Source organism: Petaurus breviceps, unplaced genomic scaffold (genome assembly GCF_028583685.1).
Source record: "Petaurus breviceps papuanus isolate PSGF00001 unplaced genomic scaffold, PetGlider_PUasm1.0 37, whole genome shotgun sequence".
NCBI classification, from domain to species: Eukaryota; Metazoa; Chordata; class Mammalia; order Diprotodontia; family Petauridae; genus Petaurus; species Petaurus breviceps.
In genome coordinates this window covers 75,197,833-75,219,128 of record NW_027186296.1, presented here as the reverse complement: position 1 = coordinate 75,219,128, position 21,296 = coordinate 75,197,833, and the positions used below count along the sequence as shown (strand labels likewise).

The following is a 21,296-nucleotide window of genomic DNA, read 5'->3' as shown; positions in this document are numbered from 1 at the left end:
ATCCACTGGCATAGGGCAGGGGCCTGCAGAATGAACTGTAGAATGGCTGTAGCAGCAACCACACTGGTATACCCAGGATGGCAGCTAGTACAGGCTCTTAGATTTGCTTTACTAGGAAAGATAGCTGTTTAAGGGGTCAGCAATCTCTTTTAATTACATTCACTAGTTCAGAGGAAAAGTCAGCACCCTGAACTTCAGAGAAAATACAGACAGAGAAATAAAGACCAATAGACAGGGCTCTGATTGCCTGAATCAACTATATACTTTATATACATCTCTGTATTGAAAGAACTTTTACATCTGAGTAGTCTGAACATATGGTCACTCAGAATCTTGACCCAGGGAATCACCAGATCCTTCTTATAAGAAAGTCCCCAAGGCAAAATACCAACTCAGAGTATACATACATTTCTCAGAGGCAGAAGACATCACAACCCTCATGACTCAGTGCCTAATTAGAAATTAAAAAAAGGTGTGAAAGCCTTCCTACCAGCAAGCCTCCCCTAAGCAAGCTTCCCTTAATGGGCTCCACATGAGGCCGATTAATGGGCAGGAAGATCTTACATCCCATTAACGTTACAATGGCTTCTGGAGTAGTGTCAAAAAAAATATCCAGTTATGGAATCTATTCCCCTTGCCAGACTTCTAAACCTGGCTAGAGTAAACAACTTGAACACAAGATTATTTTCACAACTTTCTGCATTTGCAATAGGTGTGGCTTCCACCCATGGGAACACACTTATAGGAGTAAACCTGGATGGGAGATACCAAGCTCTCAGGGAGTCAGCACACAAAGGTAAGAGCAAGTGCCAGTGTCACCAAGAAATGCTGGAAGTCAAACATCTGAAGCCTGCAAAGGAAGATGAAGAAATCATCTCAGAGTTCCACCAGCAGAAGAATGAGATCAACATACACCAGTAAAGGGAGACTGCCAAAGCTAGACAAGACTTACTTGAAAAACTTAAGAGTGCAACTGGCCCCCAAAACCCACAGGAGAACAAGAAAAGAGCCCATCATTGGTTCAACAAAGAACTGAATTACTAGGAAAGACTGTGACTCACCCTATAACAGAATTACAATTGATCAGACCCACAAGCTTTAAAACATCAATTTCTCTGGTGACACCATCCACGCCACCATCCACCAACCTTCAGTCACTACCACCTTTATTTCAAAAAAGTTACTCCATCCTCCCAATAGCTGGAAGTGAAGCTGAAGGCACACCCCTGAGCCCTACTGACTTAGATGAGTATTTTAAGGATAAACCCCTCCAGTTGGCAGACATACCAGAAGAACAAAAGGAACTCACAGATTCCAAATACAAGGAAGATACCCAATCCCATTTCCAATATTGAAGATTCTGGAAGTGCTCAACCATCTGAAATACCTCCTGAACCCAAAGGCCTACACACCCCTCAGCAACAGTTGATTCCAAACAGCTTCAAAGACCCCTATCCCCTCCAGGACCAACCACCAAGCTCTAATTAAATTGGAATCCACAACAAAATTCCCAAGTTGTGAAGAAGCTTTATGCTACTACAATGAAACTGGTGAAATCTTGACCATCCTCACTGGTAAACCTTTGGTTTTTCCAGATATTATGATTTCAGATGAGCTTTGGAAGGAGGTCTACCCAGACAACAGGGTATATGCCAACAATCAAAGGGCCTGTGTCATGGGTTGATCTTTCCAACAACCTGCATTACAAAGCCCTCATGGAAGGTCCCCAAAACATATGACTAAGAAAAAAAAGAAAATGAAATTTCCTTCACACAGAAAAATTTCTCAAGTCCATGGGGACAGAAATTTTGCCCACTGGAAAAAAAAATCAGAATAACAACAATTAGTAAAACAGAAAGACACATTGTAGCTATAAGCTTAAGTTACTTACTAACAATAATTTGTATGCAAAAAATGTCATGCACATTATGATCAAGAACAAATATAACTGGAGGTGGCCTGGTCACATATGGAAAATAAGAAAGAGTTGAATGGTGCCAAATGGCATATTGGTAATACCTGAATTATAAAAAGGAAGGCCTTGAACATGTTAGATCCTCTGTGGGATATACTAGGGAAAATATGGTCAAGAATTACAAAGAATAAAATGCCAAGACACATATGATCAGTGGCAGGAGTACCCATACCAATGAAACCACTGAGCTTTCAAAGTAACAAAAATAATGTGACAAGAGAAGTTTATTACAGAGAGTGCCACCCAATCAAATAACAAAGGGGTAAAATGATAAGTACCTGACCCTAGGCAGGGGAATTCTGGCAAGCCACAGGAGGGGCATATAGTGAAGAGAGGGTATTGTAGGGTGGTGCCTACCAGGGGTTTGGGGGAAGAAAGAGAAACTTGACAGCTAGATAAGACCACTACTTTTCCAGATCCACTAACATATTATAATCTTCCTACTGTAGACCCCTGACGTACAAGGATTTACATCCATTTACTGTATACTTCTCATGGCACACTGCTGCTCTTGCTTAGGCCAATGGGCAGGGATGGACAGATAGGTTTAAAGCCTCTAGCTTCCTAGCAGGGCCATGTAAACCACTGTCCTTTGTCTTGATTTCAAGAAAAATAAACCAAATCCCTCATAGCTGCCAAACAGGATCTTAGAATACTTGTCCCTTACGTATAGAGATGAGGTTTATAGGCCTTCCATTTCAATCTTTACAACACAGGAAGTGAGCTCACACCAGTAACATGGGAATGTCTGGTTCTGTTCCTTCCTTTGACTGGGATCAGCAGGAGCTGCAAGGATCCATCCAATCCCACACATGCAAAGATGCATCAACTGCTGCAGACAATAATGTCCTTGGTTTGCTGGGGTGCCAGGAATGTGTGGTGACCAATGAAAGCACATCCTTCTCAGTCCCGTCCATGAAAAGATGTCCTTTATGAATAAAGAGTGGTTCTACATGGCTCCCATTTCTCTCCCAGGATGTGGTATCATAGATCTGGACAGTCCCATCAAAACCTAATGAACACAGAAGAGATTTAATAAACAAACCAGGCAAAACAATATTAGGCTTTCCTCAAAATTTTTCCATGACATAAAGCTAGCCAAGAGATGCTGAATTTAAAACTGAAAGATTTCCTAAAATGCATGTTATCATCTTCTCTAAATCAAGGTAGTTAGTAATCTCACCAAGTACATCAGAGCTGTCTGAAAATTCTTTCACACATTAATGCAACAAAAAGCCAGGGCTCAAAAGAACTTCTAATGCAGCCTCCCCCTCCTCCAAAGAATAGGACTAAGGCCCAAATGTTCACTGATTGCCCTAAAGTTATCCAGTAAGATGGTGGCAGGACCAGTACCAAAATCCAGTCTCTTGACTCCTTATTCAACAATGTTCCTTCCACTACATCAAGCTGCCTCTTATGACTAATACATGGACCACAAAAAAGAAGGAAGTGAAAAACTACAATGATGGCCCAATAAATACTCAAATAACATCTTCACGGCATGTATGCCTTTTAAGACTGGATTATTTTAAAACTGGAAAAGTTGGGGCAGCTAGGTGCTGCAGTGAATAGAGCACTGGCCTTGGAGTCAGGACAACCTGAGTTCTAGTCCCGCCTCAGACACTTAACACTTATTAGTCGTGTGACCTTGGGCAAATCACTTAACCCCAATTGCCCTCCCCTCCCCCAAAAAACACACAAAAAAAACAAAACTGGAAAAGCTGCTGACCATACCTATGACTCAGAACATTCAGTACAACAGAGAATATACTGAACCTGGAATCAAGATATCTGTCAGCCTCTAACTCCTCTCTAACAGTTAAGAAAAATAAGGACCCTTATGGAAAACAACAAAAACAAAAACAAACCCTAGAGTGTAAAGAGAAAAGACATGAACCTACCTCCCAGAGATTATAGCAAGCCTCATAGCCAAGTCATATACATACACAGATAGGGTTTTCCAAAAGCCTTAGTGCAATTTGAAGCTATTATATCTTAAGAGCTTAGAAGTTTTACTAGCTTAAGACCACACAGCTTCTGGATCAGACCTGGACATATACACATGTACACACACAAACACACACACAGGCACTAGGTCATCTCCAGTACCTAGCAGACCTAGGACCCCAGAGATCATAAAGCTGAGGACAATCCTCCTGCCACTCCCATGTTCCCTAGTTCCTTTGAAGGCTGGCTATTTTTTTTTTAAATGGTTGGTTGGTGGATTAATTGGAGAGTTCTTGATGGGTAAATTTTAACTCTCAGGGGCAAACTGAATGTGAAACTAGAAGCTTAAGGAATCACCTAAGAAATAAAGAGAAGACAGATATGAAGGCTCAGAGTTACCTGAAATGGCTAAATAGCCATCTAGTGAAGGAGCCCAAGTTACTCTCAGCAACTCCCAGTCTGGGCTGGGCCTAGAAACTGAGCACTGCACTGTTGTCACTGGATGGTCAAGGTCCCTCAGGTCTGTGAGCTGAAGCTGCCCATTTGAGGACAGACTGGCAATGGTCGGGCCTGGCCCATGTCCACTGGTTTGAACTGCAGCATACCACCACTCTCCACCAAGCCCCAGGTTTGAGGCAACCCTCTTTGAGTCACACAGCTTCTGGCGGATGTCCACAAGCCCCAGTCGTCCTGAAGCACAGCAGAAGACAAACGTATCTGCATCTAAGACCTGTAAGCTACTTATCTCTTCTTCACTGTCACTCCTACCTGGAAGACCAAAATGAGAAAGAAAACTCAGGGGATATGCTGTTGAATGGCAGCAAGTCACGTGCCCACCTCGATTTTGACACTCATGAGCTGAGAGGATAAAAACAGATTCTCCCTTCTAGTGACCTATAAAACACAGACCTGGTGTTTAGGATAAGAAGGGCCCTCAGTACTAGCCTCTCATAAAAAGGACACCCCGGCAGCGGGCACACTTTCTCTGGCAAGGATGAATCAAAAGTCTTTTGGGGACAAAGTGGAAAGAAAGTAGCTGGATCATAGATTTAAAACTGGAAGGGACTTTGGAAGATGAATTAATCCAGGTAGTTAATTTTACAGATTAAGAAAAAGAGGCACAGGGAGTTTAAAGTGACTTGCCCAAAGTAGGGAGTAAGAAGCAGAGCCCCAGGATTTGAATGCAGGTTCTCTGACTACAAATCCAAAGTTCTTTCCTCTGTACTACATTGTATTTCATTCTATAATTGGACAAGCATGAAGGACATCAGTTTCATGAAGTGTTTTGAGCACTATGAAGGAGGACTGCCATAGAAAGACAGGGATTAGTAAATTAAATAAGGGACTGGTAGCTCTATTTGGGAGACAGATGCAGGGTGAGAATATCATTTCAGTACCTGACATGGAGAGAGTCTTCTGGGACTCCAGCTCAGTAACGTGCAGGTCACTGACCCTGGCCCCATGGAGGACTTTGGGAACCTTAGAAACAAGGACTGCAATCTTGGGCCAGAGGCTACTTTTTGCCCCATGTATAGCGATGGTACTTACAGCTTTAATTATATCTAGAGGAAAAAAAACAAAATATCAACAAAGATTACTATACTGGAACACTTTCATATTTAACATGCTAAAGAAAACAAGGGATAATTTTTAACAGAAATGGTTTAGATAAAAATAAAGTGTAAGGAAGGTCTTGACAGTGATGATAAACAATGGGAAAGATTGCCAAGGAAGAGTATGCTGACTGTCTCCTTCTCTGGAGATATATACATGTTCAAGGACCCCTCAGACATCTGAGCTGGATTAGATATCAATCATTCTGGAGGTAGCATAACCTATTCTTTCCCCATGATTATGGAAGCTGTGGGCAAAGGCTAAGTTTCAGAAAGCATGCTAAGGACAGGGTATGTATATACCTACTTGGTGATCTGAATTGAATTCTAGCAATGAAATAGAAAAAAGTTGAAATATAATAGGTAGGGGTGGCAGCTAGGTGGTGCAGTGAATAGAGCACCAGCCCTGGAGTCAGGAGGACCTGAGTTCAAATCCGGCCTCAGACACTTAACACAAAACTGACCTTGGGCAAATCACTTAGCCCCAATTGCTCTACCTTCCCCCCTCCAAAAAAAAAGAAAGAAAGAAATACAACAGCCAGAGTGACAGGCACAGAAATTTGATGGCAGCAAGGAAGATTGAGCAGTATCCAAATCATTAGTAAGAGAAATACAAATTAAATCAACTCTGAAGTTTCACTTCATACCATCAAATCAGTAAAGAAGAAAAATATGAAAATCATCCATGTTGGGAAGACAGGTAGTGTGGTATAGTAAAAAGAACACTAGCCTCATAGTAAAAACAAAAAAACAAACAACAAAAACCTGGGTTCTAGCCCTGGCCCCATCACTTCTTGCATAATTGGAGCAAATCACATACCATCTTTGAGTCTCAGTTTCCTTATCTATTAAATGGAAATATTATCTCTATGACCTATTCCATAGGGATGTTATAAGATGCTTTGTAAAATTATAAAGTTTTATAGCAATATCAGCCCTTATTTTACATGATCTTATTTGAAGAAATCACTTACCACTATCTTCTGCAACTTGCCACACCTGTAGAGAATCACCAGGTGGGCCACTTGTTACCAGCAGCCTATGGAAAGCAAGTGGAGATATGTCAGGCTCTATAGCTTGTCCCTTTCATCCTATTTGACTTCTTGACCCATATAATCCAGAGTTGCTCTTAATGCACTTCTTAAAATCTCAAAATTTTAGACAGCAGACATTGTTGTTGAGTTGTGTTGACTCTTCACGATCCCATTTGCGGTTTTCTTGGCCACTGAAGTGGTTTGCCATTTCTTTCTCCAGCTCATTTTACAGATGAAGAAACTGAAGCCAACAAGGTTAAATGACTTGCCCAGGATCACACACCTAGTAAGTGTCTGAGGCCAGATTTGAAGTCAGGAAGATGAGTTTTCTCTATCCATTCTGCCACAAAGCTGCCCCAAGACATTAGTGATCAATTAATCCAATTCTCTTTTGTAGAGGTAAAGAAACTTTAGTGCAGCGTTAAAGTGACCTATTGAAGGTCTCGTAGTCAAGTAGGGACAGTGCTGGGACTAGAAGCATAATCTCCAGTCCACTCCTCTTTCCACCATATTAACTTTTCTAAAAAGGTAAAAATCCACATGCACAATAAAATCACCATTGAACAGGACCGAGAAAATCTCTTAATCTACAAAATGAGCCGGTCAGACAAACTTTGCTATAAATGTTTTCTCAATCTTTATCTCCAATAGCCTACCATGGCTCTCTTTTCTGCTCCTTAAGTATGTCTTTATAGTCTTTCACTCCCTTCTGTCCTGCATTCATTCTCTAATGAACATCTAGATTCTATTAAATCAGTTAAGTGTATGTGTGTGTATGTGTGTGTGTGTGTGTGTGTGTGTGTGTGTGTGTGTGTGTGTGTGTGTAAGAGGGAGGGGGGAGAGAGATAGAGAAAGGGAGAGGGGGGAGGGAAGAGGGGGGGGGGGGGGGGGGAGAGGGCAACCTTTGTTGTTTCGTTTTGACCAAGGTTCTAGTTTTACCAATGGTCCTATTTTTCTATTGTTTTTATTGGGGAAGGAAGCCATGGGGAAAGGAGTAGCAAAAGCATAGAGGGGACATACACACAAACACCTCATTTTTTCAAGCTCTACTTTGACAAGAATTATATTGTCACCTCTGTCCCTTCCCTTCTTTTGGTACAGAGGTAGGGAAATATGAGCACTGAATGCTGTGTATGTTGTTAAAGGTACCAGGTGGTTTTGCTTAACTGTTTTTATTTGTTTCAAGGATGGGGTTATATCTAGAAATGACTGATATAAAAAACAAAATGCATCAATAAACCATTTTTAGAAGAATTAAATTATCTGGGGCACAGAATTGGTTTATACCTGGTCTCTGGCACATGCTTCAGGTTGTAGACAGGTCTGTCTGAAAATCCCCCATGTTTCATCCTGAAATCTCTTTCTGGGCACAAACCCTAAAACACAAATAAAAGTCAATTAACTACTCCCTGGCTTTTGGATGCTTCTTACAGATGAATTCCATGACATCAATAAGCTCACACAAATAAGGAGAATGTGCATATCTGGAGAAAGATTACTGCTACTTTATTCCCTGCCTTTTCCCCAAGACGTCTTATCAGAGGTTTCTGCTGGTAGGTAGGGAAACCCTTAAGTCTCAGAGTGGAATGCTAAATAAAAGTAAGAAATGGGGAAAGTTATGGCTAGAAGGAGAAGGTCAGTCTAACAGATAAATGCAGCTAAGGGTTGGGGAGCCCCCCACCCCAGGGTCGGGGAGGAGTCTGATTTTGTGACCTCATCACACATCGAGAAATGGTAACACAGCTGAGGGTTTGAGGAGTCAAAGAGAGCTAAGAGAGCTGCCTGGGTGATAGTAAATGGCTAATTAGTATGAAAACTTTCAAGTATGCTGTAAGTTGTACTGCTTGTCTCTCTTGCCCTTGAAAAAACACATGAAGAGTTCTTTGTTTCACATCCAGCTAAATCATTTCCCCAGCCCTTTCTGCTGTAGTATGAACCTTATATTCCAAATCCTGCTCTTGATAGCCTTGTAGAATTAGTGGGCCAATTGCTGTTATCACAGAAAAATGGTACATATAGCAAGCTAATATGACCAGCTCTACCTTATTAATGTCACTGTAAAAGCTTACAGCCCAACCTACACTGAAACATTTGGGGACAATCCATAATGCAATGTTACTTGGGAATCAATCAATAAGAAACTGAAAAATACAGTCTCTGATTTCAAAGAATTCACATTCTAATGTGGGACCCAGCATGCAAACAACTATGTACATACAAGATCAATCTATCCATCTGTCTGCCTACAGAGAAACAGAGACAGACAGAAACAGATGGAGGAAGAGAAAGAGATGATGTAATTTCAGAGGAAATTTTACTGTGTGTGTGAAGGGGAAGGGACAAAGAAGAGTAAGAAAGGCCTCTTTCAAAAGATGATGGGGTTTGAGTTATCTTGAAGGAAGCTAGAAGTTGGAAATACGGAGGGAGAACATTCCAGGCATAGGGGACAGCTAGTAAAAAGGTACAGAGCCAGGGGATGGAGAGTCACATAGAAGAAATACCAACAATAAGAAAGAGCAATGTGTCACTGGCTCACAGAATGTATGGAGCTAATCATTTCATTGTTGCTGTTGCTTGTACCAGTTGTCTAGAATTAGAGTTGCCTTCACTATTACTGAAAAGGCAAAATATACACACATCAGTACTATCCTTGAGTCCCTAACTCTGTATTTCCCAAAGTTGGAGGAAAAGCAACTGATTAACTGGATAAAAAGACAGTTATACACCATTCTCCCCACAAGATGGGTCCTTCCAAGATGGGAATAGGATATATGTGAGAATGCCATGAGGAAGAAAATCTGGGTCTGCAGGCCCAGTTCAGAAGGATTTCATTATTAGGCCTAGACTGGGATAATGAATGGACATCTAGGACAGGACAGACTGAATCTGGGAACAAATATCCTCCAGGTCTTCATAGATACTTACTGACCATCCCTATTCACATCCATCTTCATTCCATCCCTCCTTGTTCCAGCTTTCACCCTGGAGCCTTTAGCTCCTAACTAGAGACTTCTTTATCTCTAGGCTGGACCCAACCCTTGCTCTCCAATATATTCATGCTTTATGACCCTTCTTTCCAACCTTCTACTTCAAGCTCTCGTAAAGACTTTCAATTAATTCCCTATAGCTCCACTCATTATCCTATCAATTTCCCAGACCAAAATACCTCTCCCCTATATTATGTGTTGTCTTCCCCTATTAGAATGTAAGCTACTTAAGGGCAGACTCATCTTGCTTTTTATATTTGTATACCCAGCATTTAGTGGAGTGCCTGGTACACACAGTAAATCACTTAATAAAGACTTTTTCATTCATTCAGGCCCTAAAGGCTACCCTCTACTTCTACAATCATTTTGGAGGTGAAGCAGCAGTTCCAATATACCTGGTTTTCAGCACAGAGTTTGGGTGGTAAAAGAAGATGCAGCACTTCATTTCTTTTGTGATTTTCACAGCCTGCAACATAGACTCCTATAAGGCAAAACAAAAAATGTCAGCAAACATATTTTCTAGACCAAAGCTAAGTACAGAAACACCCTCCACATCCTGAAAATTTTGAATAGGGGCAGCCACTCCATCATAACATTGCCCAGCAGGACATACAGTAGCCAGGGATAGAAAACACCGGTATTATAAATGGAACAGCATGAAACTGCTTCTAATACACGCCAATGGTCAGGAAACTGGGTCTTTGCAACCGGTTGTCTAGGCAGGCAACCAGCACCTCCCGGTTCCTTTAGGAGAGTACCTAATGGCGGCTTATTCCGTCGGTGGGCAAAGGGGTGTAAGGTCACCTTGGTTATCAGTCCACTCGAGGACTCTGGTGGGACCCGGCAGCTCAAATGCATGGAGATCTCGGTACCTAAATGAAAACAAACAGCAACATGATGCTGCAAAAAGCATACTGTGTGCTGTCAGAAGACCTAGGTTCGTTCAAGCGCCAGGTCTACCTTTTCTTAGTTTTGTGCCCAATAACAGGCCCTTTCAGTTGAATCTGATTTCCTCCCAGGATAAGCCCGAGGGCAGCACTTACAAACCTCATTATAAATACTAACTACTGTGTTTCTCTGGTTATTATTAGCTTTATGCACTTTCCCCGCCATTAACCTCAAGTCTACAAAGTGCTTTTCTCCCATCAGCGCCCGGCAGGACTTTATTTTATGTCCATCGTACAAGATAGGCAAGTTGAGGCTCAGGGGGTGACTTGGTGAGAAGTAACTGCCCCCCTGAGTCGGATCAGAGACCCGAGGCGGGGGCCGTCTGCCCTCTCGGCCCACGCGGAGGAAAGGCGGCCAGAGTCCGCCTGGTCCCGCCACACTTTCCCTAGGGCTTCTCGGCCAGCTCCGGACGCCGCTGTCCTACCGCCCCGCTCCGCCCGCTCCCCTTCCCGGTTTACAAGCGTAGAGAGTCCACGAGCCAATCTGCAGCCTCGTCCATGCTCCCCGAAGCCTACAGAAGCTTCCTGCCCGCACTTGCGAACGCTGATGCTCAGGAGGAGACGTAAGGGCGTGCGCGTGGCCCCGCCAGCTGGTCCTAACTCCGCCCCCCTCGTTCCCTAGCCGGGGACCCGAGGAGCGCCGAGAAAGTGAGCGACGCCTACGTGGGGAGGGGAGGAGAGACCCGGGATGCCAAGGGGTGTGGCCTCCAAGTGGGCCCTCCCCTGGAGAAGTCAAACGATCTGGGTCAGGGAACCTGGCCTTCACTGGACTGCAAAAGTCCTAGCATTTAGAACGTCAGAGGTCACCTCGTGTTCCAACCCCATCATATAAACTGAATCAACTGAGAAGGTCACAAGATTGTTAAGGTGGCAGAGCCATTGGCACTCGATTCCACATTTAGGATTGGATCACTTTGCCTCAGTTCATTAAATCTTGGAATGTTAAAGGGACTTTAGGGATCACGTGGTCCAACCCTCTTATTTTGCAGGTGGGGAAACTGAGGCTCAGGGTGGAGAAATATATATCCACAGTCAGTGAGGGGAAATGACCTGCTCACCATCACACAATGTGGGGCAGAGCTAGAATGAAAACAGACCAATTGACTCCCATTGGGACATCCCTTCTTTGTTGTTCAGTCGTGTCCAACCTTGATGACGTTGTGGAGCAACTTGTCCATGGGGTTTTCTAGGCAAACATACTGGAGAGGTTTGCTATTTCCTTCACCAAGTTTATACTTGCAGTGAGTGTCTGGAGACTGGAGGGCCAGAAGAACCCTTACTCTCCTGCCTGGGAGTGTCCCTTCTATTATTCCACAAACTTTACTTTTCTCAAGACCTATCTGTCAATACAGACCGAGCCTGACTGCTGAGGGGAGAGTGGACTGGCCACTAAGGCCATAAGGGTGGGATGGAGCATGTCAGAGCTTATCAAAGTGCCTGGTACATAGTATATAAATGCTTTTTGGCTGACTGACACCACCCTTCATTCCTCATCAGAAGGACCATTCTGGTTGCCATGGAGTCCACAAGGCACAGGAGAACAGCATTCTTCTATAGGGAATGTCCTAGACAGGGAGAATCAAAGACCAAGTTTCCCAGCAAGCCATAGTTAGGAGAGTGAAGAAGTGGGAAGCACAGGAATCAGTCTGTCTTAAAAAAGCCATGGCCTCATTTGGAGCCGACCTCTTCTTATCTCACACCCTCTCTCCCTCACCCCATTAGTGAGATTCCCACAGGAATGGCCCACACATTCTGTGCAAAGAATAAGGTTTTATTCACAACCTCAGGAAGGATACAGGAAAAAAAAATATACAGAAGAGACATCATTTGTGTCTTGAAGAACAGTGATAACAGTGAGTGACTTCAATCAAAGATTATAGCAATGTTGTAGCAACAACAAAGGACTGGAATTACTCTTCATCAGACTGGCAGGAGCCCCTGATGGCCATGCTCTGAACTCCAGACAGCTGCATGGTCTGTATAGTCCAAGCCATAGCTTGGTGACTTGACTACTTCTTCAGCTGCTGAATCAGCATCCATAGGTCCTAGGGAGGAGAAAATGATATCAAGAATTGTGCCTTCAGGGCAGCTAGGTGGCGCAGTGAATAGAGCACTGGCCCTGGAATCAGGAGGACCTGAATTCAAATCAGACCTCAGACACTTAACACAAATACTAGCTTGTGACCTTGGGCAAGTCACTTAACACCAATTGCCCTCCAAAAAAGCAAAAAAAAAAAAAAAAAGAGAGAATTGTGCCTTGGAGCATTCTACCAGCCCCACCTATCAGTCATCAGGAGGGGAAGGGGATGGATAAATAACTCTGTAGGGGAGAATTGTGTCCCTCAAAGTAAAGAGGCTAGGCTAGGCAAACTTCACAGAACAAATCCCCTTGATAAAACAATTTGTTCTGTAAAACATGGACTCAGTCAAAGGGCCACACTTGATCTAGAGAGCCACATATAGCCTCAAGACTACAGTTTCCCCATCCCTGGGCTAGAACTTTGGAAGGAGACACAGCAAAGAGATGGGGCCATTTTGCTGGTAACTTTCTTCTTGAAACCTTCTTGAGTTTTACTCAGAATTTTACCCAGAATTCTCATTTCTACAGACCCAAGAGGAGTTGAGTACTATTTCTCTCCTTGCCCTTATTTGTGAAGTGAGCAAAAGGAATGATTAAAGAAGAATAAACTAATCTCTATTCAATTTTCTACAAAGGTATGGACTTAGGCTGTACATAGTCTACAGACCATTCATGCAGTATAACAAAATTACCCTGCATATCTAAACCAACCCAAGCCTCATTCCCCAACCCTCCCCTCCCCTCACTCTTCACCCCTCTCCTCCCCTTACTCCCCATTAAGGCATTCTGGAGAGACAGAGATAGAGAGAGATAGAAGCAGTGAAATGAAAGGTAATGTGGACTGATGGAAAAACACTGGATTCAGGTATTTTCAACTTCAGATGGGCCAGCTGAGGCAGCAAGGTACTTTGAGGGCAAGAGAGGAGGCAGTATATGCCAGGCTATTTAAATCCCAAACTCCCTACCTAAACCACCATCTCATCTCCTCTTAGACCCTGATGGAGACAACCCAGGACCCTAACCCCAAGTATCATTGCCCTATAAACCACCAGACCTGCTTCCAGCCCATTGCCCTCAGCCATCATCCTGGGAAGCAACTGCTGTGGAGATACAGCATGGTAACTGCTCCTGCGGGTGCCACAGCCTCAACTACTGAAGATGCAGAAAAGAAAGCTTTTGCCACCAGATTCCTTGGTGCTCTCAAATAGTTCATCATCAGAAACCAATATGATTTTATTAGTGGGAATGACATTAAAGAGCCCCAAGAACCATGGGACTTTTCCATCTGACTCACAGCTGAAATATTCCATGTATGTGTTGTCTCTCCTATTAGAACGTGAGCTCCCTGACCTTCCTACTGTATTTCTAGCATTTAGCATAGTGCTATGCACATGGTAAGTGTTTAACAAACCATTCATTCATTTTCGACTTGGATTTGAAACTCGAATCTGCTACTTTACTGCTTGTGTAACTTTCAGCAAGTTGGACATAATCTCTCTGAATCTCAGTTTCTTCATCAGTTAAAAAGACAAAAAGAGGAGGCTGGACAGTGGATAGAACACTGGACTTGGAATAGAGAAGACCTGAGTTCAAATCCAACCTCAGACATTTAGTAGCTGTGTGACCCTGGGTAAGTCACTTAATCTCTGTTTGTCTCAACTGTAAAACAGGAATAGCAGCTAGGTGGTGGCACAGTGGATAGAGGAGTGCCAGGTCAGGAAGACCTGTGTTCAATTCTGGCCTCAGACACTTACTATCTGTGTGACCCTGGGGAAGTCACTTAACCCTGTTTACCTCAGTTTCCTCATCTGTAAAATGAGCTGGAGAACGAAATGGCAAACCACTCCAGTATCTTTGCAAGAAAACCCCAGATAGGATCGTGAAGAGTCAGACACAACCGAAATGACTCAACAGCAACAACAAAATGGAACGAACAAAGAGCACCAACCTCCTAGCGCTGTTGTGAGGTTGGAATGAAATCATATTTGTGAAGAGTTTTTAGTGCAATGCCTGGCACCTAGCAGTCTATCTCTTAATAAATGCTTCTTGGGGCCGCTAGGAGGCACAGTGAATAGAACACAGACCATGAAGCCAGGAGGACCTGAGTTCAGATCGGGCCTCAGACATTTAACACTTACTAGCCATGTGACTTTGGGCAAGTCACTTAACCCCAATTGCCCTGCCTTCCCCCCTTCCAAAATAAAAAAAAAAAAGCTTCTTTCCGTCCTGCCTTCCTTCCTTTTATAAGTGGTTCTATATCAAACTGTTATGAATTTATGCCATGCTTAGTCTGGGGTTATTCCATCCTTCTGCTCTATAGCCACAAACATGACTCTGGGCTAGATCCTGGGATCCTTTTTATGACTATGAAAGGTAGAAAATTAACTTCCTGCTCTCCAACGGAATGTAAACTCCCTGAAGGCAGGAACTATATAGTCTCTGTATCCCCAGGATCCAAGCACAATACCTTGTACTAGCACATGCTTGATAAATTATTATGGGATCAAACTGGGGAGAGACCACATAGCAGTGACTTGCCTGGCCAAAGGATAATATTATTCTCCTTGCCTAGTATCCCAGGGACAAAATCCTAAGGAGCACAGGGCCAGTATAGACATTGCTGCTGTAATGGGGACATTGGGTAGTCTCAGGGAGTTAAGGACCTAGAATTTTATACACAATCAAAGGTTCCCATCTTGCCTCTGCCACTAATTCATTGTGTGATCTCAAGTCAACTAAACATCCTAGGCCTCAGTCTCCTTATCTGCAAAATCAAGAGGTTGGAATAGATGATCCCTATAGTTCTTTCTAATTAATAGCAGCCTATGATTTGATGATCTATGGAAGATGGAGGTGGTATCTAATTCACCTTTATATTCCTCACAATGCCTAGCACAGTACCTTATACATAATAGGTCTTCAATAATTAATTGTAGATTTGAAAGGAAATTGAATATGTTCCAAGGAACATGAGCTATTTGAGGAGATTTTAATTTAATTTAATTTTACCATTGTATCCCCAGCACCCAGTGAATACTTAATAAATGCTTGTTGAATTGAATTTATAAATGTTGACAAATGGAAAAATTGGAGTGGTTACTCCCAAAAAAGGATTGATATTTAGTTTTAGACTTAATGTGGGTTATTTTTGGTAGCAAAAGAAGAAGCAAATATAATATTCCCAATTATACCTTATGTAGGCCAATATTAAAATTGGCTATATGTTACAGGCTTAAGCGGCATTAGATATTACCTCTAGTTTTCATAGTAGATAACAGGTTTTCTAAAACCACAGACACAATTTTAGAAAGGCAAAAGATCACTGGATTTGCAATCAAAGGACCTAGGTCAGGTTACTCAGCTTCAGTTTCCTCCTCTACAAAATGAGCATAACAATACTTGAACTCCCTACCTCATAGAGTTGTCCTATGGCTCAAATAATAACAGTTGATATGTATATAGGGTGTCCTAAAAGTCTTAGTGCAGCTTTAAGTTATTAAAGCTTACAACTCCACTAAGCTATAAAAGCTTACATGCTAATAAAACTTCACCAAGGCTTTTGGGACACTCTGTTTGCCATTTTAAGGCTCACATGGTGTTTTACACATATTACCTCATTTGATTCTCACACCAATCCTATTAGGTAGATTCTATCATCACTATTTTACAGATAAGGAAACTGAGGCTTAGGTAAGATTAAGAGCCTTCACCAGGGTCACACAGATAATAAGTATCTGAGTTAGGATTCAAACTCAATTCATCCTCACTACAAGTCCAGGGCTCTGCTAATATTTGTAAAGTGCTCTGTGAATTGCAAAATGTTATATAAACATGAGCTATTAATATTAATGATAGAATATTGGGCAAAAAGTCAGAAAGCTAGGATTCCAGTTCTGGCTCCACCACTTACTAATCTTTTTAAATCACAGGTTCCTCATGTGGAAAATGGGAATAAATAATAATAAATAATACTTATACCATCTACTTCTTAGAGTTGTTGAGATGGAGGAGTGGGAATGGGAAACAATCGTTTATTAAACACCTACTATGTGCCAAGAAGTGCTAAGCTTTGTGCAAATATAATGTCATTTTATCTTCACAACAACTGTTAAAGGTAGGTGCTATCATTATCCCCATTTTCAGCAGAAGAAACTGAAACAGAGCAAGTGTGTGTCTAGATTTGAACTCTGGTCTTCCTGACTCTAGACCCAGTGCCCTATCCATTGTGTTACCCGGCAGCCTGTACAAGAAATGTCCATGAAGTCCTTTGTAATGGTAAACTTCTGCATAAATGTGAGGTATTTTCACATAGTAGATTTGGCTAGATTGAATAGGGTGGAGAAAGCTAAAGAGAGAGGCACAAGAGTGGGAAATACTGGACAAGGACAGACTGACAGACCTCCCCCTTCCGATTTCCAGGTGTTTGCTGATGATGCCTATCTTTTAAATCTTTTTGCCCTGCCATAGCTGCAGTATCCCTAGAAGGGTGCTCAGCTCACCCTGAGAGGGAAATAAATATTAAATGACTTTCCTTTGAGAGAGCTAGATTCTCACAGTGAGAAGGGAAAGAGATGCCTGTGCTTACAGCTACAAACTCATTGCAGCAAAGCCTCCAGCTCTGGGAGCCGGAGAATGGAGTTAACTGAGTTGGGATGATTGAGACCCTACAGTAGGGAGCACCTTCATCCCTCCTTCCCTGTTACAGGAAGGGCACCCAGGAATATAGGTCTGAGCCTGCCATGTCATCACCAAATATTCACCCTCCTCCCTGACCACACTTCTCTTCTGTCCTTAGGGCTGTGAGCAGGGTGATGGGGATAGATCACCTGGGCACTCACTACAGGGCTCCCTTGGCCCATGCCCAGGGATTTCTTCAGCCGGAGGATCCTAACCAACTCATGACTCAGCCGATCTTTCATTTCCTCCAGGGTGATGCGAGAGGCTGTCCCAGGAGATGAGAGGGCCAGGGGCTCCACACTCTTCTTGCCCATGAAGTGGCCTGGAAATGAGATGTAGAAGTGGACATGGAGAGGTCAAGGGATACAAGGGAGCAAGTTGGGGAAAGGGAAAGTGAGAGCAAGGTGGTCTAGGGGAATGAATGCTGGTCTGAAGATCAGAAGACCTCAGTTCCTCTTTGTGACAGATAACCTTGGTCAACTCAGCTAACCTTCCAAACTTCTCCATGGTTTCACTTTCTTGTCTACAAAATGGACTAATTGAGTTCTAAGATCCCTCAGAGCTCTGAGATGCTATGATTTCCACCCTTCCACCCCCCCCCCCCCACATATATTTATTTCTTTATAGCCTTATTCCCTCCCACCCCAGCTTTTCAGTACCCGGAGGATGAATGACCAAAGGGTCATAGGATGTAAAAATGAAGTGGCTTTAGAGGTCATCAGGTCTAAACTCCTCATTTCACAGAAGAAAAAACAAAATGCAAAAACTTCTGAGGTGCAGAGAGTTTAAAACATTGACCTAAGGTCACTCAGGTGAGCAGGCAGAGGAGCTGGGTTTCAAAAGGCTGTCCTCTAACTCCAAGCCTGGTGAGTGCCCTTTCTACTATTCTGAGAGATACCCAAGAAACCTCAGCTGATTCTTAATGCCCTCAGCCAATTCTTCATGCCCTCCGCCTCCTCACAGTGTATAGGGGAGTGTGAATGTATTTGCTAATCTCTTCCTAAATCTGTACCCATTTGGTGTTTATTTGTGTGTGCAAGTATCTCTGGGTATTAAAGCTAGATGGGGAAAAGGAGAGAGGTCCAATCTATTTCTTTTCTGCCTCTTTAGGGCCTGGGGAGAAGAGAAGCTGCTGAATAGGATGTTGGAAGGGTAAGAAGGCAGACAGCACCAAGCATCAAGGGACTGACTAGTCCTAGGTCTGTTCCTTGCTATCTGTGTCTCCTGGGGCAAGTCAATCAAGCTGAGTCCTGGTTTCTTCTCCTATAAAATGGAGGTGACAACTGTACTGGTAGAGAACACTTGCCTGGGAGTCACCAGACCTGGGTTTGAATCAATTCCAGGTCCAGTAAGTCATAATGCTCTCTGAGTCTGTTTCCTCATCTGTATATGAAAGGTTGGACCAGATGACCTTTAAGGTTCCTTCCAGTTCCGAATCTATGATCCCATGATCCCCTTCACAGGGATATTATAAAGATCAAATGAAGGAACAGATCTGAAGGCATTTATAAATCTCTGAAGGGTGAGCCAGAATTATTACTGAAATGGAGAAAGAAGGGAGCAAGAAGGGAGGACAAAAATGGGTGCCCTGAGAGCAAATAGCAGAGGGACAGATGAAAAGAATAAGGAGGAAAGCTAGCAAAGGGAGGAGTAAAAAGAGACTTGCAGAGAAGAAATGGGAAGAGGGGTCAGTGGGAGGGGGAAGACAGGGAATTATCATTTGGAGGTTCACAGAGCCTTCACCCCTGCCCCCCCTACAAAACTGACACCCCAGACCATTTCCTCAAACCCAAAGGGTGTACCTGTGGCCCAGAGGTTGCCTCTGGGGTGGATTTTGATCTTGGCTGCTTTATTCCGATGTTCTGCAAAGTCCAGGCTGAGTGTGGAAGCGCTGGAGAGGAAAGCAAGGAACACCAGGCAGCTCAGGAGCCGAGGGTGCAGGGGTCGGCGGGTCAGCTCAGAGGTCATGCTTGGCTTGGACCCAAAGCCCACCATATGCCACTTGTAGAACTTGTCCCTGCCTACTTGCTTCCCCTGCTCCCTCTCTTGCTCTGGGATTTCTCTCCAGCTCCCCTTCCCACTTCCCTCAGCTCCCTTTAAGTCCCCTGGCCCTGGGGGTGGAGTCTTCCCTATGAATAATGCACAGATCTCTATCTACACTCTCCCAGCCTCTGCAGCTCTTCTGGGCATCTGTGTTAACCTGTCCCTGACTAAGCAGCTCTATCTGAGAGGAAGGTTGCAAGATGCAAAGCTGGGGGATGGCTCTGGTCTCAAGAAACCCTGGGTTCAAATTCACGCTCTCTCATAGACAGGCTGTGAGAGACCTAGGACAAGGTGCTCAACCTCCCTGTGGTTCCCTTTCTTTAGCTGTGAAAAGAATCAATAGATAAATAGAATTCAGGGGTTCTTAAACTGAGGTCTGTGAACTTGTGTGTGTGTGAGTGTGTATGTGTGTGTGAGTGTGTGTGTGTGAGAGAGTGTAGTGTATGTGTGTGTGTAAGTGTGTGTTTCTCTGTGTGTGTGTGTACTGATGGATTCTTTGATCATTCATACACTGGGTGCTGAAAAGCTGGAGTGGGAGGGAATGAGGCCATAAAGAGAGTTATACGCATGTGAGTGTATTGAGAATATGTGGAGGTCATAACATCTCAGAGCTCGAAGGGCTCTTGGAACTTAATTCTATGTATATTTATATTCTATAACTGTGTTTCAATTAAACTGCATTTAATCTGGCACATTTTATTTTATGCACTTAAAAACATGATCTGAGAGGGGAACCACAGGTTTCATCAGACTGTTATATCAGTTTTTGTGGTCCATCCCACAAACATCGTACACTAGAGGATGTCTGAGGTCCTTTCTCCATTTGTGATCCTGTAATACCCCCACCCCACGAAGCCTGATGTCTTTTGAGACTGCAAGGGGATTATAAAGTCCACATATTGAGCAGTAATCCTCTCTGTTCCAGGAATCTCAGGCTCATTAACACAGTGGTTCCAATAGGAGTGCTTATTAATTGATTGATAATCAGTAGTAAAACTCCCTCTCCTTCCCTAATCTTCAGGCTTGTTTCCTGAGATGCACAATTTCATTCATTCAACAAATATTTTCAGATTTCCTAGACACTGTTAGGGTGTCTGACCTCAAAGAATTTCCAATCTAGTCGGGGAGATGATATTTGTGCAAATAATGATGATCCAAGGCAGGTAATGGTAACTGCCACAAGAAAAGTGAAAAGAAACTTCTATTATTAAAGGAGGGAGAGACCATGTCTAATTGGGAGGTGATCATGAAATGAAGAAATTTCTCTTCAACAATTTTTATCATAAACTTAGGTGAAGGTATCAAATGAGGTGACATAATTTGATTATTAAATGGTATCATCTATGTGAATTAGTTTTGTAAATTTTAAAGCACCATATCAATATCAGCTGTTTATTTTAAGCTATTTAAGTTTGCAAATTACCAGGTGAAATTAATGGTAGAACTACAGGATGGGGAAGACATGACTAGGCAGCAGGTTATGGGGAAAGAGCTAGGATTTTTAGTTGGCTATAAGTTCAATATGAGTTAAAAGTGTGATGTGCAAATTTTTTTTTAAAAAGAATGCTAAAATTGTTCTTACATGTAATTGGGGAAAATATAAAAATTTTTTTAAAAGTGTGATGTAAAAAAATTTTAAAGTGTGATATGACAAACAAAAAAAGCTAACGCAATCTTAGGCCAAATTAAGGTAAATATGGCATGTAGGTCAAAGCAGACTAGAATCTGCTGTATTCTGTACCAATCTGACAACACTTGAAGTATGGAGTTTAGTTCTAAGTGCCTCATTGTAATAGTAATGGAATTTAAAGACCCCTGTATTGGCTTGCTTTTCAGATTGATTTGTGTTAAAACCCAGAGCTTGTGAATCCCACTTGTGGGATGGACTTGTTGACATGAAAAGAGAGCACTGAACTGGGAGGAGCTGGTGACGGGAATTTAGAGAGGCAGAAGAATTTTTTGGAAGCAGAATCGTGGAGGCAGAGACAGAGAG

The 21,296-nt window shown here is 42.9% G+C and overlaps 2 protein-coding genes across 4 annotated transcripts; both read right to left on the bottom strand.

Annotated features, from left to right (window-relative positions):
• Positions 1 to 2,181: 2,181 nt before the first annotated feature.
• WDR73 (WD repeat domain 73) lies at positions 2,182 to 11,112 on the bottom strand. Of its 3 annotated transcripts, none has more exons than XM_069098747.1 (8): positions 10,963 to 11,112; positions 10,361 to 10,428; positions 9,952 to 10,037; positions 7,857 to 7,945; positions 6,510 to 6,574; positions 5,320 to 5,484; positions 4,322 to 4,690; positions 2,182 to 2,987 (listed from the first exon to the last, which is right to left on the bottom strand). In XM_069098747.1, exons 1-8 carry the CDS (start codon positions 11,001 to 11,003, stop codon positions 2,752 to 2,754), a joined length of 1,119 nt encoding a protein of 372 aa, XP_068954848.1. In that variant the 5' UTR covers positions 11,004 to 11,112; the 3' UTR covers positions 2,182 to 2,751. The 3 variants fall into 3 exon arrangements, with proteins under 3 accessions (XP_068954848.1, XP_068954849.1, XP_068954847.1); XM_069098748.1 differs by lacking the exon at positions 10,963 to 11,112 and adding an exon at positions 10,517 to 10,950 and having other exon boundaries at positions 4,322 to 4,612; XM_069098746.1 differs by lacking the exon at positions 10,963 to 11,112 and adding an exon at positions 10,517 to 10,948.
• Positions 11,113 to 12,253: 1,141 nt separating this feature from the next.
• On the bottom strand, positions 12,254 to 19,385 carry NMB (neuromedin B). Its single transcript, XM_069097547.1, has 3 exons — positions 19,063 to 19,385; positions 17,410 to 17,582; positions 12,254 to 12,548 (listed from the first exon to the last, which is right to left on the bottom strand). Exons 1-3 carry the CDS (start codon positions 19,253 to 19,255, stop codon positions 12,513 to 12,515), a joined length of 402 nt encoding a protein of 133 aa, XP_068953648.1. The 5' UTR covers positions 19,256 to 19,385; the 3' UTR covers positions 12,254 to 12,512.
• Positions 19,386 to 21,296: the final 1,911 nt, after the last annotated feature.

What these genes read in the sequence shown, in the direction of transcription:
- WDR73 (XM_069098746.1), bottom strand. Translation starts at nt 10,608, where the DNA reads ATGAGGTTTGTAAGTGCTGCCCTCGGGCTTATCCTGGGAGGAAATCAG. An exon ending in CGAGTGGACTGATAACCAAG is followed by an intron (nt 10,038 to 10,360) that starts GTGACCTTACAC and finishes TTTGCCTTATAG; the next exon opens with GAGTCTATGTTGCAGGCTGT. An exon ending in GCAAGTTGCAGAAGATAGTG is followed by an intron (nt 5,485 to 6,509) that starts GTAAGTGATTTC and finishes TTTTTCCTCTAG; the next exon opens with ATATAATTAAAGCTGTAAGT.
- NMB (XM_069097547.1), bottom strand. Translation starts at nt 19,255, where the DNA reads ATGGTGGGCTTTGGGTCCAAGCCAAGCATGACCTCTGAGCTGACCCGC. An exon ending in AGGCAACCTCTGGGCCACAG is followed by an intron (nt 17,583 to 19,062) that starts GTACACCCTTTG and finishes TCTCATTTCCAG; the next exon opens with GCCACTTCATGGGCAAGAAG. An exon ending in GCCCTGTAGTGAGTGCCCAG is followed by an intron (nt 12,549 to 17,409) that starts GTGATCTATCCC and finishes TCTCCTCCCTAG; the next exon opens with GACCTATGGATGCTGATTCA.